At 38.1% G+C, this 25,905-nt stretch overlaps 3 protein-coding genes and 1 long non-coding RNA gene across 10 annotated transcripts in view; 2 read left to right on the forward strand and 2 right to left on the reverse strand.

Annotated features, from left to right (window-relative positions):
- Nucleotides 1-86: 86 nt before the first annotated feature.
- Nucleotides 87-3,624, reverse strand: lrrc20 (leucine rich repeat containing 20). 2 transcript variants are annotated; one of them, XM_077503580.1, is made up of 5 exons: nucleotides 3,477-3,624; nucleotides 1,915-2,001; nucleotides 1,685-1,834; nucleotides 585-752; nucleotides 87-427 (listed from the first exon to the last, which is right to left on the reverse strand). In XM_077503580.1, exons 2-5 carry the CDS (start codon nucleotides 1,982-1,984, stop codon nucleotides 291-293), a joined length of 525 nt encoding a protein of 174 aa, XP_077359706.1. In that variant the 5' UTR covers nucleotides 1,985-2,001; nucleotides 3,477-3,624; the 3' UTR covers nucleotides 87-290. The 2 variants fall into 2 exon arrangements, with proteins under 2 accessions (XP_077359706.1, XP_077359707.1); XM_077503581.1 differs by lacking the exon at nucleotides 3,477-3,624 and adding an exon at nucleotides 2,722-3,089.
- On the forward strand, nucleotides 2,238-5,342 carry LOC144005423 (uncharacterized). The gene is made up of 2 exons (XR_013279563.1): nucleotides 2,238-2,539; nucleotides 4,018-5,342. It is a non-coding gene; the product is annotated as an uncharacterized LOC144005423 (long non-coding RNA).
- ndr2 (nodal-related 2) lies at nucleotides 3,830-8,394 on the reverse strand. The gene is made up of 3 exons (XM_077503579.1): nucleotides 8,130-8,394; nucleotides 6,100-6,833; nucleotides 3,830-4,187 (listed from the first exon to the last, which is right to left on the reverse strand). The coding sequence occupies exons 1-3, from the start codon at nucleotides 8,392-8,394 to the stop codon at nucleotides 4,035-4,037; spliced, it is 1,152 nt and encodes a 383-aa protein (XP_077359705.1). The 3' UTR covers nucleotides 3,830-4,034.
- A 1,201-nt stretch (nucleotides 8,395-9,595) lies between these two features.
- pald1a (phosphatase domain containing paladin 1a) overlaps nucleotides 9,596-25,905 on the forward strand; it is a 55,549-nt gene continuing 39,239 nt past the window's right edge. For 2 of the 6 annotated variants that reach the window (XM_077503360.1, XM_077503362.1), the window contains exon 1: nucleotides 9,596-9,811. Coding sequence is in view for 2 of the 6 variants with exons in the window: in XM_077503357.1 (XP_077359483.1) it covers nucleotides 23,439-23,476 (38 nt within the window). In the remaining 4 variants the exon portion in view is untranslated. Of the gene's footprint in view, nucleotides 9,812-15,716; nucleotides 16,019-23,415; nucleotides 23,477-25,905 lie in introns of those variants that run through there. The other 4 variants (XM_077503359.1, XM_077503361.1, XM_077503357.1 and 1 more) reach the window with 2 other exon arrangements.

A 25,905-nucleotide genomic window follows, 5' to 3' on the forward strand; every position in this document is an offset into this window, starting at 1 on the left:
AAACGTCATAAAGCGACAAATGACATGACAGTCAATTGGAGGAAAAAATATTTTTATAAATCCAAAAGTAATCAATGAGCCATAAAAAATATACCAACCAAATGTTTATTTTTTTCTTAATTCATAGGGGGAAAAAAATCTAAAAGTGTTGAACGGAGGACGATGTTTCATCTGCAACCATATGCAATCTTCCAAAGGATCCTCATTTCCAAGCAGACAAAAGCATCCAAGGGAGTTATTTTTCTTTTTTTTAACAAGAAAAGGCACACGGCATGCAGCATATCATTCGTTCACAACTCCTTTTGCACTAAAACATCAAACTTGCGCGGCGACGCGAGAGCAGCTTGCGTGTTTGCATCCAGAGGGTTGGACAGCACGTTGAGCCACTTGAGCGCCGGCATGGCCGACAACTTGTCCAGCGGGATTTCTGTCGGGTTCAAACAGGAAAATGATCAAAACGATAACGTGACGCTATTTGTTAGCCTGTCTATGGCAATTCCCATTATGTGTTAGCATTCAGCTAGCAGCCTCAAAGTTCAAAAAGCTGTTTGCAATCCACAAGGTGTACGTTAATTGTGATTTACCGCTGATGTTGTTGCCCTCCAGGTTGATCCGCTCCAGCGTGGCGATTTGCGTGAGCTTCTCGGGGAACGTCGAGAAGTTGTTATTGGCCAGGTCGATGCTGGTCAGGTGCCTCATTTCCTCCAACGAGTCGGGCAGTTTGCTGAGAACGTTTCCGTGCAGGTCCAGCTCTAAAAGCATTGTTTTTAAGTAAGGCTGCTCGATTATGGAAAAAAATAATCACGATTATTTGGGCAATATTTGAAATCACGATTATTCAAACGATTATTTATTTATTTATTTTTTGGTACAAAACAAAATATTTAAGCATATTAAAATATTAAGACCAATTAAAAAAAAACACTAGTTATAGTTATGTAAGTTCCTTTTGGGCCAAACAGAATTTATAATAATAGTAATAAATATTTATCTATGTTATTATTTTTTGGTACAAAACAAGAAAATGTTTAAACGTAAAAAAAAATAAAAAATATTAATACAAATACAATTCTTTGAAACACTAATTATGCAAGTTCGTTTTGGATGAAACAATTTATTAAATCATTTAAATTTTTTCAGTCATTGAACAATTTTCAGCAGTGAAAAGTTAATATATTGTCTATAATTAATGTGGTAACTTAATTGTTTTTCATGTACATTAATACCTTTTAAAAAGTATTTTTTCTACTTGCTGTCGACTGATGATGACATCACCTGTGCTGAGGAAGTAGGTAACCATCAATCATGGCTCAGTTGACTGACCAACAGGTGAGCCGTGATTGGCCGTTACCTGCTTCCTCAGTACAGGTGATGTCATCATCAGTCGACAGCAAGTAGAAAATTTACTTTTTAAAGATGCTAATTGTACATGAAAAATAATCAAGTTACCAAAATTCAATTATAGACAAAAATATGAACTTTTAACAGCTGAAAATGGCTCAATGAGTCAAGTATCTCTTTAAACAATTCAAAAATGAGTAATTGAGTATGAATCTTTTGTTACGATTACACTGAATTTGTGATTGTGAAGTGTAATAATTGAAATTGTAATTGAATTGCGATTCTATTTTTAAGTCAGTCAAGGGAGATGCCCGTCAGTCACGTTCGACTGTGAACTGCGCACCTCTGAGTTGAGTGAAGGTGGAAAAGAACTTGCTACTAATGGCCTTCATCTCATTATCCGCCAGGGTGATGACCCGGATGTTCTCCGACACGCTACTGAGAACCTTGAAAACGCCGTCTGGGAATGAGATGAGCTTGCAGTTGGATAAGTCTGCAGGGAAGAGGGAAAAGAAAAAGTTACAAGTTGGATTTGCACAAAGCAAAAAAAAAAAAAAAAAAAAAAACACTTACCCAGGTGATCTCTTCCTTCCTCCACAGTTGCGTTGATCCTCCGGGCCACGTTAACCACCGCCTCCGCCATTTTGTGTGATGATGCGCCTAATGGCAGGCCACGTCCCATTTAATTGTACGTCACAGAAATATCATGACAAACTGTCATTTTCATAAAATTGCGTTGATAATGGTGATGACATACACCAGCAAATTTCATTTTTTTCCACTGAAGTATGTGAATTTTTGCCAATTGTTCAAAAAGTAATAATAGTTTATAAGAAAAAAAAATGTTCTAAAACAATAGTTTTCACACTTTTAACGCCAAAATGTATTTACTCTTGTGTCCCAAATGGAATTGTGATTTGGAACATATTTTGTGAAGGTTTGGGGGGTTTTTTCCCGTGCGTGCGTGCGTGTTTTTATCCGTTCCCGGAAGTGAGTGCCCCAAAACGGAAATGTATTTTCCTAAAGGCCGACAGGGGGAGCCAACACTGAGTTAAAAATGGACCTTATGTGCGACTGTTGAACAATATTGTAATAAATATCACGACGCAATATGTGCCCACTAAACATGTATCGTCGTTTACCGTAAAGAGTTTAAGCGGGAGGAAACAAACAAAATGCAAGGAGGATTTTAATCAAGGTAATACCGTATTTGACTGAATTCAGCTTTATTGACACATGATATTGGCAAATTTACATTACCGTGGAAATGAGCTCTTGGCAGTTGTATTAGATTGAACCCATGTTGAGGTACATAATAGTAGCATATTGCAAATTATTTCACGAGTATTTGTAGTTCAAAATGAGAATAGGGAAACTTACCCTGGTTATCTTGTTCCGGAAGTTCGCTGGCTGGCAGCTAATGTTCGCATTTGACAAATTTGGTTTGCGGTATTTTTAGCTCATCCGAAAGTCCAAATCAACCGAATGGTCACCGGATCGCGAGAAAACCTGATTAATAACGTAGTAAACTATACTATCCTGATAATGTCATTTAGAAGCGAGGCTACTAGAAAAACAAAACAAAAGCCGGCATGTAGAAAAGGGCTTCTCGTGAGCGTCAAAACTGCGCAAGTGAATTGCAGTCCGGCGTATGCTCAAACTCAATATAAAGAATACATATATTTTTTTGGTTTGTGCGTCGAGTTTGACTAACGAGACGTTGTAACTTGTAACCAGGTAAAAACTCAATAAAAACTACTGTTTAAAATAACTCTCAAACGTTAACGTGGGCCCGATTCAATTTTTTAGCTTGCGAGCGTCACAACTGCGCAGAATAATGGCAGCCACAAGTGCAAAACTATTTCATATGCGAAAATAAAACATTCGATCTTAATTTGACATATGGTAGGCTATGTTTTTATACGAAAGCAACTCGAGTAAGATACTTTAACACAAAATAAAACATTTTAAAGATATTTCGAGTTATTTGCCTCTGTTGTCATCGCTTGAGTGTCAAAGTTACCACAACGTCGTTTACATTTGTAAAATGCATCACAGTGTAATGATGTTTAAAAAAAAAAAAAAAAAGACAACTAATTTGATTGCATTTCCTACTTGAGTTCAATTCATCCTACCTGTCAGTGCTGGTCCACTTCTCAAAGTTACTTGAGCCTACTTGCTTTAGGTGTGACCCCATGGTACATTTCTGGTTAGTCAGTTAAATGTTTTCAATAGTCACCCTGGCCAGTAGTTCTGTATTCTCTCGTCCCGACAGCGTTTGCTAGAATTTCCTCTACAATGCTTTTGTTTTGAGACTCATTGTGCATAGCATGAACAGTGACGATCGCTAGAGAAGTCGACCTTATTCCCTCCTTTGTGTTGTGATCTTTCCACCGTGACGTCACATGCACTTCAGGGTGGCAATAAAATAGCAGACAACAAACACATTTTTGTTATTGTTTTCAGTTCAGCTCACTGTCAGTCACAGCAAAATGAAGGTAACCAACGGGACAGCATCTTTGCAAAAAATAGACATAAATATGGGTGTTTTTAAAACAGTATTCACAATAAATATACATTAATTTACAAATTATACAGTGCATGGTAAAAGAAAAAGAGCCCCCCCTCCATTTCCGGTTCTAAGTGTCTTTTCTTTTCTTTTTTCTTTTTTTTAAGGTCCGCTTCGGCTGCGCTCACTGGCAGCCGCACTCGTCCACCATCATGTCCTCGTGATGCCGCAGAAGCATCTCGTCGTTCTCGTAGTAGAGCATGCTCAGTGGGCTCATCTTGGTTGGGGCGCAGCACGGCGAGGCCACGCGGTCAGGGTGGTAATGTTTGAGCAAGCTCTGCGGGGCAAAGGGAGAGAGCGAGGGAGTGATGGGAAAATACATTGAAGTAGATACAGCCGAGGTCCTGACCGATTTCAAATTAACCATTGGCCGGTTTGTTGTTTAAACGCTGATATAGTCTTTGTTGTGAAACTGTAAATGCTGTTCAGTGTTGGGAGTCACTCAAAAAAGATGCCCTTGCACCATTTGTCCACTAGATGGAGCTAGATGGACGCTTCTTTACTCAGATAACATGCTTATAATGTGACTGTGTTAAAAAATAAAATAAAAAAAACTGTCAACTTTTACAACAACAGTGGCGAACTAGACAAAGTGCAATTTCTGGATAAATTGCGTCGGAATGCTGAAGGCTTAATGCTAAGTTGGATGCTTATGAAGTAAATTGAAAGGTAAAGTATATGAAAATTACAAAGTTTTCATTACCTGTAAAGTTGAAAGATAAATGAGTAAAAGGTTGCTGTTTCACTGCCGATATATTCTTTGTTGTGAAACGGTAAATGCTGTTCAGTGTTGGGAGTCACTCAAATTATGATGCCCTTGCACCATTTGTCCACTATATGGCGCTATGATTCAATGCAATCCAACATTCATCTTTCCTCAGATAAAATGGTTCTAATGTGACTGTGTGCAAACAACTGGCAACAGTTACAACAATAATGGCGAACTAGACTAAGTGCAGTTTCTGGAGAAATTGCGTGGGAATGCTGAATGCTAATAGCTGAATTCTTATGAAGTAAAGTAAAAGATAAATTATGTGAAATTTACAAAGTTTTCATTGAAGTTGAAAGATAATTGAATAAAAGGTTGCTGCTTCAACGCCGATATATTCTTTGTCTAAGGCTCTTCAGTGTTGGGAGTCACTCAGAAATGATGCCCTGTCCACTAGATGGAGCTATGGTTCCATTCAATCCAATATGCATCTTTCCTCTAATAACGTGCTTCTAATGTGACTGCATGTGTGCAAACACTGGCAACATTTACAACAATGGCAAACTAGACTAAGTGCAATTTTTGGCAAAATTGCGTGGGAATGCTGAAAGCTGAATGTTAAGCTAAATGCTTATGAAGTAAATTGAAAGAAAAAGGATGTGAAAATGACAGTTTTATTTGAAGTTGAAAGATAAAGGAATAAAAAGAAAACTTTAACTACAATCTGTCTGAGGTGGGATTTAATCATTTCAGAGAAATTATAATCCATTTCCTGATACGATAGTCAGTTGGTATCAAACCATCAAATGTACTAAAATGTGGTCCAAGCGGGGCTTGAACCCAGGTTCTCCTTGGGGGAAGCAGTTGCGCTAACGACTGAGCTCAGTTGCCTTGTTCAAATTAAATGGCTAATGGCATATGTATTTTCAAAATAGCCATCTGATGAAAGCCAGTGTGCCTTTAATCGTTTCAGTTGCCAAATGATATATTTGCAATGTTGCTGGAATTCGAACCCGGGACCTCCTGGTTAGTGGACAGCACGCTTAACCAAGTGCGCCACTGAGCAGTATCAGAGAGCTAGTAATGATGATTGGTTGTATGTATGGAAGTGGGCGTGGAAAGTGGGACTTTGAAAAAGTTGAAGAGGTCAGTCCCATTGAAAATGAATGGGGAAAAGTTGATATTTAACGTTAAATTGTGCGAGAACTGTAAGTAATGTGGAATCAGGCCATATATAGCCCGGAAGGCGTGACGTTTTGAAGCAAGTTGAAATTTGAATGCTGTAAATCGGAAGTATAATGTGTGAGTTATTTCTCGGCAAAAAAGTGATATGTGGGATGCTTTCAGCATTCCCACAATTAGTGTGTTCCGTTTAATGTTGCTGAATCTCCTGAGTATGCTAACATTTGCTTTTCAGCGTCAGTATGAAGAACATAGTAGTATTGGCATGGCTGAACTGAAGGAAGAAGGTGGCGCTTACCTGCATGTAAGCGTGATTTGTCGGATTGAGGCGGGCGCCCAAGGGTCCCGGGCAGGATCCCTCACAGCGATAAGCGTTGTACATTTTGGGGAAAATAATCCAAGACCCCCATCCGATGTGATGAAAATCCACATGCAGGTCCACCCTGCGGCACGCCGACTCGTCAGCCTGCCATCCAGACGCCCGGGGGGGCCCCCCGTTCGTCAGTTCCCCGTGACCCCGCTTGCTCCTGCGCCTCCCGGGGGGGCCCCAGCTCTCGGCCGGGCTCAAGAACTTGGAGCGCTCGGCCGTGTGCAGCAAGCTGGCCTTGGCTTTGGCGTTCCCATCGGAGCCGGTGTGCGAGAAGATGACGAGCAGGGCTCGCTCGCCCGCCGCCGGGCTGGGCTCGGGGGCTGCCGCCTCGGCCCTCGTCCTCGCCCGTTTGCGCCGGACCCTCAGCGAGGATCTGGCCCGGAGCCAGGCCAGGAGCGGGCCCGTCACGTTGAAGACCCTCCAGCCGTGGGAGGAGGAGATCAGCGAGGACGGGCCCAGGGTGCCCACCGGCTGCGGGTCTTGGCGGCAGATGTCCGACGCCGGGTGGCACTCGGGGCCGTGCTGGTGGTACACGGCCACCGACGCGTCGGGGGCGCTCGGGGGCAGCCGGATCCTCAACTCGGCTGCCTGGATCTGCTTGTCGGCTAGCAGGCCGTGGAGGTCGAACGTGGCTGCCCAGTGGCCGTGACGGTGCGACAGTCCTGCAGGTGGACAACCAGACAACAAAACAGAAAAGTCCTGTGGTGGGCCAAAGATCAAAAGAGGAAAGGAAGGAAGCGGTTTTGTGTTCACAATCTACAAAGACGAGTGCAATGAGGAGTTTGCACTTTGCACTTTTTATATAAGGTCAACTTAGATCAGGGGTGGCAAACTGCGGTCCTCGAGGGCCCGAGTCCTGCAGGTTTTATAGATTTCCCTACTCGAAGTGCAGCTGATTCCAATTAACAGTCTCGTTATCAGGCTTTTGCAGAGCTTGCTGATGAGCTGATCATGAATCAGCTGTGTTGAAGAAGGGAAATATCCAAAACAGGCACGACTGCGGCCCTCGAGGACCGGATCTCGCCACCCCTGACTTAGATGGTTGCTATCAAGCTGTGTGTCTCTTACGTTATGTATTTTTGTAGCGCTGTCAAATTTAATCGATTATCAAATTAATCGACAACTATTTTAACTCATTTCCTCCCATACAATGTGTGCCAAAGACGTATTTATACTTTTTTTTTTTTTAAACATTATTTAACTTATTATTCTCATTTACAAACGTGTTTGAAGTTCAACATTTCCTAAATAAATACAATTCTAACGTGGATAAAAACAACTGAAGAAATCGGAAACGGCTTGCTACTGTCTATTCATGTCGCGATGATGACGTCATGCACACTTTAGCTGCCGTTTATGATTGTTACAATTTCGCTGCATACAATACACATTTTGGTGTGAGATTGGGGTCACCAGGGATGCAAATTTGAAAGGGGGGGGGGGGGGGGGGGATTGCTGCTATTAGTATTCAGGTATGGTTCCAATTAATCTCAAGGATTTAAAGAGCATCTTTCAAGAATTGAGTATTTTGCGCATCACATGATCAACTTAATCCACTCATGGCAAACAATTAAGCCCCCGAAACTGGCAACGAATTCGCGCTTGAAAATTTCCATCTCGCCCAAACATTATGATACAAACTCTTGACACCTAACAGCGAAATGCGGCAGCCGAGGTAACACCCCCCCCCCCCCCCCCCCCCGCCTCTAATCTAATCAGGACAAGTGTGAAAGAGGAGGAAAAAAAAAAAAAAACTAAGGCAACTTGTGTAGTAGGAGGGGGCGCGTCTGGCGAGATGCTCAATCAACAACATCTATTTAAGAAAAAAGAGAGAAGAAGAGAGGTTTGCTTTGAGAATTAGACCGGCTGATCCTCTCACGCCGAGTGGGATGTGTATTGCAGACCCTCTGCCCGTCTGGACCCCCCCCAACACAACCCAACGCCGTGGTAAAGTTTACCTTTGGCCACCAAACTCCTCACTGTGTCCGCCGCTCGCCTCCTCTCCGCGTTTGGCTCGCTCGCATCCGTCGCGTTGCTCTTGAAATGGCGGTACAGGTGCACCATGTAGGTGGGCAGGTGATGCCCGCTTCCTCCTCCTCCTCCTCCGCCGCGCCGGTGGTCCCGCAGCCGAGGTCCGACGCGGACTTCCCGGCTTCGCTGCAGGAGGAGGAGGAGGAGGAGGAGGAGGACCGGCAGCAGCAAGGAGGCTCGCAATGAGCGCATGGCGGCCCCCGATGAGAGCAATAACAACAATTTTGTCCCCACACATCTTCAGGGGTGACTTATATAGGCGACCCTCAGACGCCCCCCGCCCCCTTGCGGCACGGAACCTCTTGCCTGTACCTCCTCCTGCACGTCCTTTCATGTTCCACAAGTAGCTGAGAACATGAAAGGAAGTTGACATGCGTCCCCGTGCGAGACGTGTTACCTGACAGCTCATCAAGCTATTCAGCTGCTAATGAGTGCGCATGCGTGCACGGCTGAGTTGGGGCGAGCGCGTGCGTGCGTGTTTATACAAGCGGACACACCGGGCGACAGGGAAAAACTTTGAGTTTTATGGAGGACCAAAACTTCCAAAATTCAAAATAAATAAATGACAATAAGTAAAGAAATAAAAGAATGACTAAAAGTGAAAATAAAAACGGATATAAAACAATAGAATTCGAAAATTATGTCAAAAATAGAAATAAAAAGAAACAAAATATTTATAGGCCTACATAAATAAATACATTTGTATTTATGATTTACTCATATCCGGTTTTCATTTTCACTTTTAGTCATTTATTTATTTATTTAGTCATGTATTTATTTTGAATGTTGGCAGTTTTGGTTCTCCATAGTGCTTGAGCTCACTAATAAAAATAAAAAATAAAGAAATTATCTGTAGGAGTCAGTTCTCATACTTTATTACCGAATCATTTAATTAGAAATATTAAATTGTTAAATGTAGCCCTGCAGGATACAAATACTTGGGTTTCGTTTACCGCAATCACACTATTTCACAAGATCAATTAATGTATAATAAAATTAATGTGTTTTAATATGTTTTTCGATTGTTAATGATTAATTAGGTAAAAGGTTCCAATCTTGAGTATAGCAGCCAATGTCACGTGGTTGTCAGCGCGCCCTCCAGTGGACAAGGATAGCACCAACAGTTACTTTTATTGAAATATTGCAGTGCACGTCTTTTATCTATCTATCTATCTATCTATCTCTCTCTCTCAACCGCAGCATATAAGTGCCACCATTAGTTGTTTTTTTATTTTTATTATTATTATTATTATTATTATTATTATTATTTTCTAGTAGTACAATGTAATAATTACTAAAAGTTAATTTTCGGTTGGAAAAACCCCCCCCATTAAAATTCTGCTTTTTTTTTGGTCCCCTGCCTGTCTTTTGCGCATGCGCAATGCGACTTCGTTCTCCCCGTGGAAGCTCCTGTTTTTTTCCTCCTCCCGGTCCACCTCCTCGTCAATTTTCCCGAGAAAGAAGGAAGAAGAAAAAAACCAAACAAATGAATGGGTGATCTGTGGTGACGCGGAAAAGGGCAGCCGTACCGGCTCCATCCCGTCGCTTCGCATTCGGCCACCAAACGGCTCGTTTTCTCTCCGTTTTCGTCGCCCCGCGAGCTGCAATGGTGAGTTCGCTTCTTGCTCAAAGTTTTGGGGGAGCAGTTTTTTTTTTTTTTTTTTTCTTGGGGAGGCTGGCACTAGCTAACTCCTTAAATATGTTTCTTCTTCGTTCCGAGCAGGCTCTCTTTAGCTTCTCTCATAGCTAACTCATGTTGCCAGGAAAAGAACCGTTGGCAAAAAATAATATGCAAAAATAATCATGCAAAAGTGCGATTAAAGGCGGAAGAGGGGCACAGGGGCACCCGTTTTTTTTTTTTTTTCCCCACCCCAACCCCCACTCCTTTTGGATGAATGACAAAAACACTGCAAAATTAGTAGCTATTTTTATAAGTTTGCTGACACGATTTCCAAATTCCAAATTGTTATATGGAGATGTAGGTGTTAATCAGTTAAAAATAAAAATATATAAGGCGTATTTATGTTGACAATTGTCCTGGTGTGGATGGCTCTGATTGGTCAATCGTCCAAGAGCAACAAATGACAATTCTTGGCCTGTAAGTTTTAGATTTTTTTTGTCGCTGAAAAGAGGATGTTGTCATTTACGAGGTAATTGATTTGTGGCATTGAGATCAAAATGATGTTTTGAGGAACACACAACATACTCATTGCGACTGCGCAGTGACCTAAACTTGCACATGCACGCATGTCCATGTCTCTCAACAATCGCCAACTACATATTGAATGGCAGCCCAAGAATTTCTTGTTCCGGTGCAATGATTGCCCAAGGACAAAATAACATTAGCAGGAGAATTGCCGGTCACGGCAAAAATAACCACTGCCAATAAATAAATAAACAAAACAAAACCAATAATCAAAGTAATAAAAAGAATTACTACAAGACTAATTGTCTTTATCTAGAAAAGTTCCAAAATTTCCCATTTTAAATTCCATGTAGGCCTGCTCGATTATTAAAAAAAAATAATAATAATCAAGATTATTCTTGGCAATAATTAATATAAGTATTAATAAATCACGATTTTTTTTTCAAACTTTTTTTTTTTTTTGGGGGGGGGGGGGCAAAACAAGAAAATGTTTAAGCATTTAAAAATATTATGACCAATTTTAAAAAAATAGAAACACTATAATTATGTAAGTGCCCTTTGGACCAAACAGAATTTATAATAATATTGTGTTTATTCATGTATTTATTTATTTATTTATTTACATATTTATGTATTTATTTATTAATGTTGGCAAAAACTTGACATTTGAGTGCAGATATAGGACGATATTTTTTTTGGGGTACAAAACAAGAAAATATTTGCACAAGACCAATTTAAAAAAAATAGAAACACTATATTAATGTACGTTCCTTTGGGACCAAACAGAATTTAAAATAATATTTATTTATTTATTTATTTATTTATTTATTTATTTATTTATTTATTTATTTATTTGTTTATTTGTTTATTTATTTATTCGTTTGCTTGTTTGTTTGTTTGTTTATGTTTGCATAAACTCGAAGTTCATCATGTGCACTGTTCAATAGGATGATCTTTTTTTTGTACAAAACAAGAACATGTTTAAATGTAAAAAAACAAATAAATATTAAGACGAATAAAATTCTTTGAAACGCTATAATTATGAAGTTCCTTTTGGATGAAACAACAACATGTATTAAATTATTTTAAAATTTAAAAAAAAGATGCAAATGTATACATTTAAACCACTCCAAAAAATTTGTATTAACAATCTTTTTTTTTTTTCAAATTGTGGAGTGTAATTGAATTTCGATTAATTTCCCAGTTTAACGTCCATGAAAATTTCCCTGCAGTCAACTTTGTTTGAATTTACCCGAAATGTGCTGTTGACTGCTGGGTTACGACAAATCGCATGAAGCTCTTTGATGTGTTGCGGTGGGATTCATCTCTGTACGTATCAATTTTCCTCATCTCCTCGGGGGCGAACAAACAGCAAGGGGGGCGGGGCTAATGACAGAAACCGTCTGCTCAAACTGCAATTAATCAAGCCGGGGAGTGCGAAACTAACCCCCGATGATTTCATAGTAGATGATTAAGTTCCCCATTTGTGCTTGATTTTGAGCAAATACTTCAATCACTCATTGATCGCTGCAAAGATTGAGCTAAAGGTATTGATCATGTTGCTAAAGCTTCCAATCCCCCACATACGCACACAAAAAAGAAAAAAAAAAAAGAACAGAATCAGGCTTCAGTGCAGGTGCTGCAATGTTTGTGTTAGAGTGTGACGATGTATCTTGATATTGCGATAAATCGTGATACTTTTTGTCTCCCGATAGATTATCCATACGCAAGTATCGCGATATTTGTAGTTAATATACAGCCACTATAACGGCCCCATTGTTCATGACTTATTGAACAATTACTTGGCGGGCCACTAGGGGGAGCGCCTCATAAGAGTGGCCGCGAAATGGACGCAAGTTTTCAGGAGAAGAAGACTGCTGAGCTTTGTTTATTATTATTATTATTATTATTATTATTATTATTATTATTATTATTATTATTATTATTATTATTATTATCATTATTTATTATATTATTTATTTATATTAAATATATATTTAGTATTATAATGAATTATTATTTTTTAAATTATTTTTAATTTTTATTATTATATACTTATAACTTATTATTATTTATTGATATTATTTTATTGTAATTAATTTATTATTATATTTATTATTATTTTATGATTATTTTTATCGTAGATTATCATGGATTTATTACCCGATATATATTGATAATCGTGGCATCATCATATCGTGAGATAATCGTTATCGTGAGCCTTGTATCGCATATCGTATCGTATCGTATCGTGAGGTTCCCACCCTTAGTTTGTGTACACTGAGGCATGCAGCATCTATCTATGCCAGTGATGGATCGTGACAAGCAAAACAATTAGGTGCTCTGCCACCAGAGGGCAGAAGGTATACATATGTGCATGCGTTCACCTTACTGTCACATTTTTAGTTTTGTCACATTTTCTTTCTAATGCCAACTATGCGTCCAAAAGAGGCTATCATCATATTCAGGGGGCAAAATTTGACATTATTGAAGCAAAAAATTGTTTGAATCTTGATGGGAAATTTCTCAGTCGCACAATTGTGGAATGTTTTGGCGGACTCGTTTGATTGTTATTTCTTTCAACATGCTCTCGCTGGTGAAATAGTTCCCTCTCCTGGTTCCTGTTCTGAGACGCACGGCAGGCCAGGCACATTTTGCAAAAAAAAAAAAAAAAAGAGGATGTTTCTGTCACTCTGTCATGAATGGAACAAACGCATCCTCTTTTATGCTTGATTTCCGTGCACTTGCTCTGGAAGTCAAGTGGAGAGCCTGCAGCTGTCCAAAGAGTCTCGACTTGACTGGATTTTGACTGATTTTGCAAGGCCCACAGCATATTGTGTTGTATTGCTATAAAAACATGGAACCTACCAAAAGAAATATTAGAGTCTCGTCTTTCAACAGGGAAAAAAAGTATATTTGTATCAGTTTCTGTTTTTCCGCAATTAGCATTCGAATATAGTTTCATCAATATTCACATTCCTGGTGAAAACACTGGCAAAAAGAGCTTGTTGCAACATGGCCCTGGTTGATCTCTTATACTCTGCTACCACCAGTCGACCATTTTTGTAATAACTACCATTGCTTTAAGCTATCTCTGCAATTGAGAGGCTGCATCAAAGCCTTCTGTAGGCTCTAGCATAAAAAAACAAAAAACGTGTAAATACGTCTTTGGGAGCATGGAATATTTAAAGTAGAACGTATTTCAGGGAAAAAAAAGTAAATTTCTTTTTTTTAAATAGTTGTTTACAAACCTTGCACTTCTTCTACTACTCTTCTTTGCCCTCCAGCACCATACTGCCTCTCACAGGTCAGTCGTGGTACTACACCAGACATGATTCTGACTAGTGGTCGACCGATATGGTTTTTTCAAGGTAAATACCGTTACTGATTATTAATAGTCAGAGGCCGATATTTTAAGCCGATAGAACATCGAAAATATTAGAATCAAAATAATTATATTTTCTTTTAATTGGAAACATATAAAGAGTTGACAGCGCTGTTTATAAATGCTAACAAAAAATTACAGGGGGCTTCCAGGGGGTTATTAAATTATTAAAAGCAAAATAAAAAGGTTTTCTCCTGTAAAGGTTTCCAAAATTTCAACATAACTACTTAATTTTAACTTTTTTGTATTTTTTTTTTAATTTTCAAAATAAAAAAAGTATATGAAGTCCCCAGTTGTCAGATGAAATATTTTATAAAGTAGAAATTTAAATCTCGCTGAGTGTTGTTGATTCAGACGGAAGGAAGGAACAGGTGTGGCTGCTTTCAATTTTCTTTTTCGAAATCAGAACGTCGAGCTCAGTTGTTTCCCACGTCGTCGCCGTCTTTGGTGGGCACAGCTGTTTGAAACAGTGAAAAAAAAAGTTTTGTGCTGGCGAACATCTGCAGACGAAACGTGATACTCTCACATCCCAAAAGCAGCAGCAGCTTAAAGGCGACTTATTTGCCCAGCTGGAGCGCCGTTTACCTCCCGCGCGGCTTCGCGTTAAGCGCTAATCAACCGACTGATTAGAGAGTCGTAATCAATTAGGCTTACGTCGTCTGTATGCGCTCGGAAAGCCCCCGTTTTTGGTTGCGTGGTGTCAAAACTCACACATCACCGTAGTCACCATAGAAATATATATATTTTTGTTGTATTTTTTGACATTTGATTGTTTGCCACTGGCCAAAGTAGATGCTTTTCATCAAACGGGAATGCGTCCACACCTGTCTGCTGCTCTCGGTGGTAAAAATAAACCATATGAAGAAAAAAAAAAAAAAGTCGTTATGTCGTGTAGACTTCCTCTCCATGCATTCTTTATCCTCTGCAAAGAGTGAATAACATTAGCGGAGGTCAGGAGTCTCGATGTATTTCCGTCGTGTTATGACCACTTGAGGGCAGCATAATACAGACATACGGAAATACATCGAGACTCCTGATCTCCACTAATTTTAGTTACTCTTTACAGAGGATAAAGAATGCATGCCAGTCAGTATTGTTGTATTAACTGTTTTTAAAAATATCTGTTTGATTTAAGAGTTACAACAGTGCCGTGTCACCACATCAATGCTACTGGTTAGCTCCTCTATGTTGACTCCCATTAGGTGTTAGCATTATGCTAGTAGAGGCGGTGTGATTGAGAACTCATTCACTCTTAATTTAAACTTTACTCGTAATAAGCGGCAGCTAGAGAGCCAACAAAAATCGCAAATTTGCTACTTTTTTAATTAGGTTTTTACTCGGTGTAAGTACGACAGCGTATTATGGACACATACAAATATTTTTTTTTTAGAGGGCGGGCAAAAATCAGAGTAAAAAAAACATGCAAATTTGCCACTTTAGATTTGCGACTTTCTAAAGTCATGGCAAATTTTCCACTTTCGAAAACTGGCAAATTTCCGACTTTCTAAACTCGCAAATTTACGATTTTTTTTCTGGGAATATTGCCCATGTATTTTTTTAATAAAATAATGTACCTATTATGTATACATTTCTGAAGGTTTAAACATTGCGAATGTTTGTACAAGAGAGAAATGTGAGAAAAAATAAATACCTCGATAAGAAAAGTGTATAAACTGTGGTGGGGGGCGGGTTAGACCCTCTAAACATTTTCTAGTAAATGTAAAACATCAAGCTAGCTTCTTCACGGATTTCATGTATTGCGGGTGTTTTTTGGAACCGAACCCCAGCGGAAAACGAGGGAACACTGTCGATGAGGTCAGTCTTGTTAAAAGTCTGCCGTTTGTGTTTGTGTGTGTGTGTGTGGGAGGCAACGTGTTGCCAAGACGCTTTGCCGGTCGCGATTGGACGGCGCCGAAGGAGCTGATGAGTAAGCCACTCGTCCGGGTCTCCGCCCCCACATCCTCTTTTTTTTTTTTTTTTTTTTTTTGCTGTGGCACATGCTCCTCACGCTGCTGCACCTCCCGTGCAGACCAAAAAAACAAAAAAACCTGCCGTCTGGTTGAAGGACGCGTCCGCTTGACGGGATGCGAGACTGCCTCCTGTCCAGCGACGGTCGCTCGCACGCCGATTGACTCGCACAGGATCGGCCAGCCGGGATGTGCGACTGAGAGCGAACGCCGCCTGCACTGCAAAGCCTTTCAAACGTTTTTTTTTTTTGTTTTTTTTTGAAGTGCAACATTTTTTTCTCCGATTCTCAGATGGTGGACTCTGCAGCTGAGTGTTAGGTACGGTGCAGATACTTTGTAATCTACATGCGCTTCAATAAGACCGAAGACCTTCCGCATAAAAACTACTGACCGTGTGATTAAGGGCCATGTCTGATGTTTAAATCGCAGCGTTTGTAAAAAAAAAAATAAATAAAAAATAGGTCAAATGCAAGTAGGATAGTTGATTGAAACAATAACATTTTATTTTCATCACTAATGTTGAAATTGCGTGGGAATGCCGAGACGTGTTCAGCTTTCATTTGTCTGAAAAAGCTACTGACCGTGTCGGTAAACTTTTTTGTGTTTTAAGGGCCATGTCTGATGTTTAAAACACGATGGGCAGCATCGTTTGTAAAAAAATAAAAATAAAAAATAAAAAAATAGGTCAAATGTACAAATAGGATAGTAATGTGAAATCGATTTCTTTTATGGTCAACACTAATGTTGAAATTGTGCGGAAATGCAGAGACGCGTTCAGCTTCCATTTGTCTGAAAAAGTTACTGACCATGTCACCAAACTTTTTGTTTTTAAGGGCCACGTCTGATGTTTAAAATGCAGATGGGCAGCATCGGTTGTAAAAAAGAAAAAAAAATACGTCACATGCACAAGTAGAATAGTTGATTGAAATAAAAATGTTAAATTGATTCTTTTATTTTCATCACTAATATTGAAATTGCGCGGTAATGCCGAGACGCGTTCGGCTTTCATTCGTCTGCTAGTGGATCTGCTTCCATCGTATTTATCGATGACGTGACTGCTAACAAAAACTCGGATCAATTCTGAATTGTTTTGACAATCTGATAATCTGCCGAACTTCATATGTCATTCAACAGATGTAAAATGACCAAAAATATTTACTGCAGAGAGGTTTGGAAGGCAAATCGGGATAGACCGATAATCGGCCTGACCGATTAATCGGTGCAGATATTGGGTATTTTTGTCCCTGGGAACCTTATGAACTTTATGTTTTTCTTCGAAAATTAAAACAAAGAAGTGTGAAAGATTAAGATTTGAGGTATTTTTAAATTTTGGGGGAAAAAATATTTAAAAACTATAGAGAGCTATGGTATTTGCATGTTTCCATGTAACTTTTTGTTAGAAATTTAAAATAAAATCTATTGTCTAAGATAAAAAAAAATCTACATTTTGAAAAGTCTGAAAAAAATGTTGAATAAATATGTTTTAAGACATTACAACAAAGTCAATATTGGCATTTGTATTTTACAAATTTTGACACCAATATATTTTTGCACCTGTTTTACAGAAAATGAATATTGGCTCCAAATATCGCTTATCGGCCTCCTTGACCACTAATAATACACAAAAAACATATTGTTCTATCTCTAAAAGCAAACAAGTGAAAAGTTATGCAAAGCGCAAAAGTGAGCATATTAATGAAAAAAAAATACAAACTCAAATGTCCGACCACACGTTGCGGCGGTTGCCTGCAGAATGTCGCGGTCAGTTAGATGCGGGCAAAAACTCATAAACTCGCCATCTTCAACCGAAAAGAAATTACAGGCAGCCATTTTTAAATGTACGAGTGCAAAGGCTTTTTTTAGTAGCTTGTCATTGGGCTGTCAGGAAAGCAGGCGCAAGCGCCACCGCAGGATTGTCATATTCATAGCAACAGCATACTTTTATTTATTTATTTATTTTTTTTTTATTTTTTTTTTTGGTCTCCTTCTGCCAAGCGAGTCAGGTTTGTCATGCAAAATGGCGTTTTGACTGGCAGAAGTCGGGAACAATGCGTCCTCTACGGCACGGGAGGAAGGAAAAGCGCTGAGCTCATTTCCTTGCCACATCCATATTTGGGCGCAGGAAGTCGCAAGCGACCCGGCGGTGACACGCGTGCGCAATCCACAAAGAGGATGTTGCAAAGCGATCGGCACCCAGCGCTTCCTGTCAAGGTGCGCCAACGCTTCTTTGTGTCGAGTTGCCGTCGTCGTCGCTTCGGCAACGAAAGACGAGCGCCATCGTTTGAAATATGATTCTTTGTCGCTATGCTAAAAAAGTGGGCGTGTCCAGTCACGGCTCACTATAAGAATCTTTTTGGAATCAATTAGTGTTGTCACTATTGAATATTTTTAGAATCAATTAATCTATTAATTTTTAAATCGACTAATCAGATTCATTTTCATTTTGCATTAAAGTGTATTACAAAAAGCATTTTTTTCCCTGATTACTGTTTATTAACCAGTGATTGGTGTTTATTTCTTTTTATTTTTATTTGTTTATTACTTTTTATTTGTTTATATTATGTTACAGATTCTGTCATTGTTTTCCAAAGTAGAAACAGTTGTTTTCAAATTTTTTATTTTGATTAAACACAGATTAAACACATAATCAGTCTTTTTAAAAATTATTTGATTAATCGACAAGTAATCGATTATCCAATTAATCAAAACTGTTTTAATAATTGAGTAATAGGTTTAGAGCTTTTTTTCATTTAAAATTGTCCAAATACTGTGATTTTAGCATATCAACAGTAATTGTTGACTGATTTCTGTAGTCCATGATGAAAGAAGACCGATTATCTTCTGTTTAATCAAAATAAGTAATCTGCAAACACCTGTTTTAATATTTGCAAAACAATGACCAAATTGGTAACGTAGTGCAATATCAATCCACTTTTCTTTTTTTTTTTTATAATCACTACATGAATATGAAAGTACAAAATAAACACTGGTTAATAAACAGTAAATAAGGAAAATGCTTTAGTATAAACTTAAAATGTATCCAATTATTCAATTAATCGATTAAATAATCAATAGAGTAATCAATTCTAAAAATAATCGATAGTGAAAGCACTACTGCTGATGTTGAAATCAGAGGATTTGGACAATTTTAAATGAAAAAAAAAAGGCTCCAAACGAATACTCGATTATGAAAATAGTTGTTGATTAATTTGATAATTGTTTACTACTAATTGTCTACAGTCCGGGGTGTGCTCCGCCTACTGCCCAAAGCCGGCTGGATGGATGGATGGATACTTACCAATTAATTTTGACAGCTCTATAATCGATGATCTTATGGATTACTCGGGTCATCAAGTCAAATGTCCATATGGAAACATGGGAGGGGCCAAATATTCAAATTGATTAATTACAGTCTCAAGGCAGACATTTTTGTGTCGACCGATTTTTGCGCTCGACTTGACAGAGCTTAAAATGGCAAAATTGTGAACCTTGTTTAAAAACGTTAACACCTTCAATTTTGTCAATTCCCGCTTCATTGCCGTTTACTGCGAAACACGAGTCGTCCGCTCTCAACTTGTCATCCGAAATTGTGCCACGTCGTCGTTGTTGTGTGTGAAACTCTCCCGAGTGTCCGCTGACATCTGTTGAAGGAGCAGCGAGCGCCGCATCCTTCCTCGGACCACCAGCAGATGCATCCTGCAGCTGCGGGCTCCTTCCTGCCTCGCGCCCCTTTTTTGTCCCGCAGACGATGGCACGCCGAGGTCGGGACGCCGGCGGAATTTCAATGGGCCGCCCCTCAATGGGCCCTTCTGGTCGCCATGGCTACCCAACACCAGTCGGTCCCCGCTTTAGAGTGCCTTGTTGTTGGCAGTGAGTGAGAGAACATCGCAGTGTGAGGAGTGGGGGGAAAAGGAGGCGGAGCCTGACTTGACAGGGCCTTGAGGATGATGTGGCCATTTTAGAGTGCCTCGTTGTTGGCAGTGAGTGAGAGAACATCGCAGTGCGAGGAGGTGGAAAAAGGAGGCGGAGCCTGACTTTGAAGTGGCTTCAGGATGGTGCGGCCATTTTAGAGTGCCTCGTTGTTGGCAGAGTGTGAGTGCTTGCTCACAAAATGGAAGAGCACACGAATTTGGGCTTACACTCTTTAATGATCTTTTTTTTTTACTGTGGATTTTCTGCTTAAAAATTTTACAAATATTTGTAGTCACAAAATGAAATTAAAATTTATATTTGTTTTAGGGCTGCTTAATTATGAAGAAAATAGTGAGTACGATTGATTTGGTAATAATTGAAATCACGATTAGGACGATCATTTGGTTTTTTTTGGTGCAAAACAAGAAAATGTTAAAAAATATTAAGACAAATAAATTTTGTTGAAACACGATAATTATGAAAGTTTCTTTTGGACCAAACAATATGTATTAAATTAGTTATTTTAAAATAAAAAAATGTGCAAATAAATATGTAATAATTGTGTAATAATACTTGAAATTGTAATTGAATATCGATTGCACAGCCTTAATTTGTTTTTCGATGTCACATTAATGCTAAAATGATTTTGCAAACATCCTACTAAGATGTAAACGGCTTGCGTTTTTCTGAATGCGACCATGCGTGGGAAACATTTGGACAGTTTTGCTTTTTTTTTTTTCTTCAAATCTGCCAGAAGAAATCCGAGTTTTTATTGGTCCTGTGAGGCTTCGTTGACTTGCGGGGGACAAAACGTCCTCTCCAATAAGTGGCCCGGATTGGAGGATGTTTATGACTCGGGGTTATTTTCTGCCCTGCCCACTGCTGCGTTGGCTAAATCGGGCCATGGCATGCTGGAATCGGTTGTGGTCAAGTCAATACGTTTAAGAATGGGTGCTTAAGATTGACTTTGTGAACTTTCGGACATATTGTATGCAAAAAAAAAAAAAAAGCCCAAAGAAACAAAAACGTTTTATGTAATTGGGGTAGCATCGGTGTAACATCCTGTCAAAAGACAGGCCTTCAAAATAAAATCATGCCAATTTAATCACAGTTTCACCGCAACTTATTTCAGCCCAATCACGTTTTTTTTTTTTTTTCCATCAGTCCCACTCAAACTATTTTGTGCTCATTTATTGAGTGTGAGTAAATAAATAAGCACCACAAAAGTGGTGAATTTGTGTTATGAGTAGGGGTGCAATAAGCGTTTAATTTTCACAAGGCATGTTTTGGCCCGTCTATGTTCTCAAAAAAAAAAGTTTTTTATGAGATTTTTTTCTTCAATATTGTGACGTTTTTTTGTATCACCAACCTCCCTACAATATCGTGATAATTATCGTATTGTGATACCGTATTGTGATGTCTGAATATCATTACATCCCTAATACATATGTATCCCGATACAAGATCTTCAAGGCGATACATATCCCAATATTTGAAATAAATTTACTTGCATTTTTATTATAACAAAACCTAAATGATATGTTTATTATGCTGGATGGCAAAAAAATAAATGTTTTTGTTAGTATCTCTTCTGGTTTACCACCAAAAGAGGCATGGGCCGATTATGAGTAAAAATATCAAAGTATTCGAATTACAGCTCTAAAATTTACTTATTTGAAATATTTGGGGAAACATTTAGGGATGTAACGATAAGTGCAATATCGTGATATCGTGATATTAAAACTGCCACAATATTGTCATCATCATGTTCACGATATTTAAATGCAACACATCTGTTAAAAAAAGTCAGGTTGATTTCCATTTGTGCAGCACCCTCTAGTGGCTAGATTTTTAGTGCAATTTAAATTTCATTATGGATGTTTTGGCCCTTCTATGGTAAAAATCTACACTAATTGTCAGATGACAGCGAATATAATATGCCTGTGAAGCAAGTCATTATGAGGAGGAACGCAATGTGTGCGTGCATTAACAACATGATAATAACATGATAATAACATAATAATAAAACATAACCTTTATATGTGCAAAAGCACAATATTGTGCGTTTTTTTAGTATGAGCTCTTTTTTTTTTTTACAATATTGTGACCTTTTTTGTATTGTCAATCTCCCCACAATATTGTGATAATTATCGTATTGTGAGTTTCATATCGTGATAATATCGTATCATATCGTTACATCCCTAGTTATGAGAATTGTTGAAGGCGTCATTTTGTCTGTTCATAAATACGTAATTTCAGAGATACTTCAAGTGAAGGACTGGCAAGTGGCTGAGTCACATTTTTTAAAAATTTTTTTGTATGAGTATTAGAGATACGATAATTATCACGATATTGTGGGGGAGGTTGGTGATACAAAAAAAAAAGTCACAATATTGGAAACAAAAAATGAGCACATACTACAAAAAAGCACAATATTGTGATTTTGTACATTACAACAATGCATATAAACAACCTACAATTTCTAATAACAATATTATAGCAATATTGCGGCACTTACTTGCTAATGTAAGTAAACATTGAATTCCTCCACATATTGACTCAATTCACAAGCAAATTACATTCCCCGATATCTTACCATTTGAGTGGATTCGAAACATAGAAGGGCCAAAACATGCCTTGTGAAAATTAAACTGCGCTAAAAAAAATAGCCACCAGAGGGTTCTAGAACTGCACAAATGGAAATCAACCTGACGTTTTGAACAGATATGCTGATGTAATGATAACGTCAATATCGTGACAAGACGATATATTGTGGCAGTTTTAATATCGCAATATCACGATATTGACGTTATATCCCTAATACTAATATAAGTCAACAAAATGTATACTACATTGCTTTTCTACTAGGGATGTAATGACATCCAAACGTCACGATACGATAATTATCACGATATTGTGGGGAGGTTGGCGATATTTAAAAAAGGTCACAATATTGCTAAAAAATTAGCTCATACTAAAAAAAAAAGCACAATAGTGTATATATATATATTAATATTATTATAATAGCAATTATGATATTATTATGTTATTATTATGTTATTATCATATTATTATTATTCTGTTATGTTGGTAATGCATGCACACATTGAGTTCCTCCACAGGCATATTATGTTCCCCTTCATCTGAGAATTAGAAGGGCCAAAACATCTCTAATGAAAATGAAATTGCACAAAAAAAATAGCCACCAGAGGGTGCTAGAACTGGACAACTGGCAATCAAACTGACTTTTTGAATAGATGTGCTGCATTTTAAATATCGTGAATATGACAACGACGATATTGTGGCACTTTTAATCTTACGGTGTCACGATATTGTGCTTATCGTTACATCCCTACGGATGATGTTAAGTTAAAAATAAATATTGATGGCCTAACTTTCATTTTAACAGCCGTGCTGCTTTTAATATTGTGACATGGCGACGACGATATGTCGTGACAGTTTTCATATCGCCATATCATGATATTGCCGTTATCGTTACATCCCTAATGAGCAGAAATGTGAAAATTGGCACAAAATTCAGACGGAAAACAAAATGATCGTGGACCTCAAATATCATTTTTGGTATCTGAGTTTTGGTCGTAAGATATTGTCCACATCTGCACACCACATGTACCACATGTGCCATGCGTTTTTTGTTGTTGTTTTTTTTCCCCCCTGCGACCTCCCCCAAGCAAGATGACAAGCTCGGTGCTAAGGCGACGGCACATTTTTGGATGTCCCGCGAGGGGGTGGTGGGGGGGGGGCTGGCGGAAGCTTTCAGTTGGGACGGAATGCCAGCCAAGTTCTCACAATCCTTTTCTGGACCATGGCGGACAACAAGCAGCGCAGAAAAGCTAGTCTCTCGTAAGATGACACATTGTGATTTACATGGTTTTTTGGTTGGCTTTTGTGTGTGTGTGTGTGTGTGTGTGTGTGTGTGTGTGTGTGTGTGTGTGTGTGTGTGTGTGTGTGCGGTAGGCTGACGCTCATTCCGAGAGATGCGGATGCTTTTGGAGATGTGGTGAGGATTCAAATAGATCTGGCCAAATTGACGTCCTTTTACGGAATGACGCTTTCTGGCTCAGTGATGTTGGGCTTGGAATATTTGCTTCAGGATGGGACTGTGTTTTGGTTAGGGGGCGGGGCCAGACCTAAAGTAATCGTGGCTTCTTTGTTGACTCGTCGGTGCTGCAGTGGGGACCGGCCCACCTCAGCTCGAGACACAACAAAGACGAGAGCGGCGGTCGGAGTTCACATCCAGTCTAGGTTGAAAAGTCAATCTCACGATATATCGATATCGCGATAAATTGTGATACTTTGTCTCACGATAAGATTATTGATACGTCTACGCAAGTATCGCGATGTTTCTAGTTAATATACAGCCGCTATAACGGCTCCATTGTTCATGACTTATTGAGCAATTACTTGGCGAGCCACTAGGGGGAGTGCCTCATAAGAGTGACGGGGAAATGGACACAAGTCTTCAGACGAAGAAGACTCATGAGCTTAGTTTTTTTTTATTTTTTTTTTTTTTATTACTATTATTGTTATTTTTGTATTTAGATTTTTATATATACTATATATATTTATATATTATATTATGTATTTCTATAATTATAATTATATTATTTTTATTATAATATTATAATTTGTTATTGTTTTTATTTTTTATTATTATGTACTTATTATTTATTAGTATTTATTGATATTTATTTATTTTATTTTGTTATTTTTATTATTATTATTATTATTATTATTATTATTATTATTATTATTATTATTATTATTTTATGATTAGTTTTATCGTAGATTTATGGTGGATTTATTACCTGAGCAATATATTGATAATCGTGGTATCATTATATTGTGAGGTAAACATTATCGTGAGCCTTATATCGTATATCGTATCGTATCATATTGTGAGGTAGCCAAAGGTTCCCACCCTTAGTCTGTTCATGTCCATCTACTCACGTTGAGCTCAAGTGCTCCGTTGGGGGTGGCCGCTATGCCCTGAACTCATTTGCTGCCAAAAACATATAAATACGTTGTATTTTAAATGTCTTACGTGTGCCAAAGACATATTTATACATTTTTATGTTGTTGTTTTTTTATGCTATAGCTTTGTTTCAGCCTCTCAACTGCAAAGAACGATTGAAGAAATGGTAGTTATTACTCAAATGACCAGCAGGTGGCAGCAGAGTATAAGCGATCAACCAAGGGCCGTGTTGAAAAAAAAGCTCAATTGCTCAAAATTCTCAATGGATTTGTGAATAATGATGAAACTTAGCTATACTCAATATAATAATAATAATAATAATAATAATAATAATAATAACATATTCAGCTAATTGCTGCAAAACAGAAACAGATAGAAATATACTTTTTTTCCCTGATGAAAAATCCAGTTTGTCAGTTATAAATAGACCACCATAAATGACATTCGGGATTTTCATGCACGACACTTGACATGCAGCGGTGCTTTGAGAGAGTTGAATTCAAAACATTTGTATCTCAAGTCATCTTTCCCCATTGAAATGAATGGAAATCCCATTAACTTGTTCTTGTCTCCCATAAATTCCAACAAAAATGGGACGAATAGCACTTTTTGCCACTTTTTTTTTTTTGGCTTTATTTCAATGGATATTGTGCTACTCCTTCTGGTGTGCACATCTTGGCCACCTGGGGGCAGTATAATAATACCTTATCCCACATCAGCATAAATTAGTACACTCCAACAGGTTTGTACGAACATCTTTATTTTCCTTTTTTTAATTTTTAATTTATTTTTTAAGTTAGAATTATTATTATTATTATTATCATTATTACTATTATTATTATTATTATTATTATTATTATTTATTTTTTAATTATTTTTTTGTTTTTCCTATGTAATACTATACTTCAAAATATTCGATTGATTTAAAAAAAAAAAGGTTAATTAGTACCCCACAAAAAAGCAGTTTCTTAATTAAATGTATTGCAGTACATTTTGCACAAATAATTTTTGTTGTGGGTTGGGTTGCGTAATTTTTTTTGCATGACTGAATTTGATTCAATTGAAGATTTTTGTCATCTAATTCTATTTCAACCTTAATTTCATGTTGTGAGTTAAGCGCATATTCTACGGAAAACATTTTGTCAACATTTTGGATATTTTTTCTTTTGGTTCATTGAGATATTGAAAAAAAATTAAATTGAGATGGTCTCTGGTGGGAATATTATTTATTCTTTGCAGAGGATAAAGTATATGTTCCTATGAGCATTGTTATTATTATCAGTTTACATGCCACCAT

This window comes from Festucalex cinctus, chromosome 17 (genome assembly GCF_051991245.1).
Source record: "Festucalex cinctus isolate MCC-2025b chromosome 17, RoL_Fcin_1.0, whole genome shotgun sequence".
Classification (NCBI taxonomy): Eukaryota; Metazoa; Chordata; class Actinopteri; order Syngnathiformes; family Syngnathidae; genus Festucalex; species Festucalex cinctus.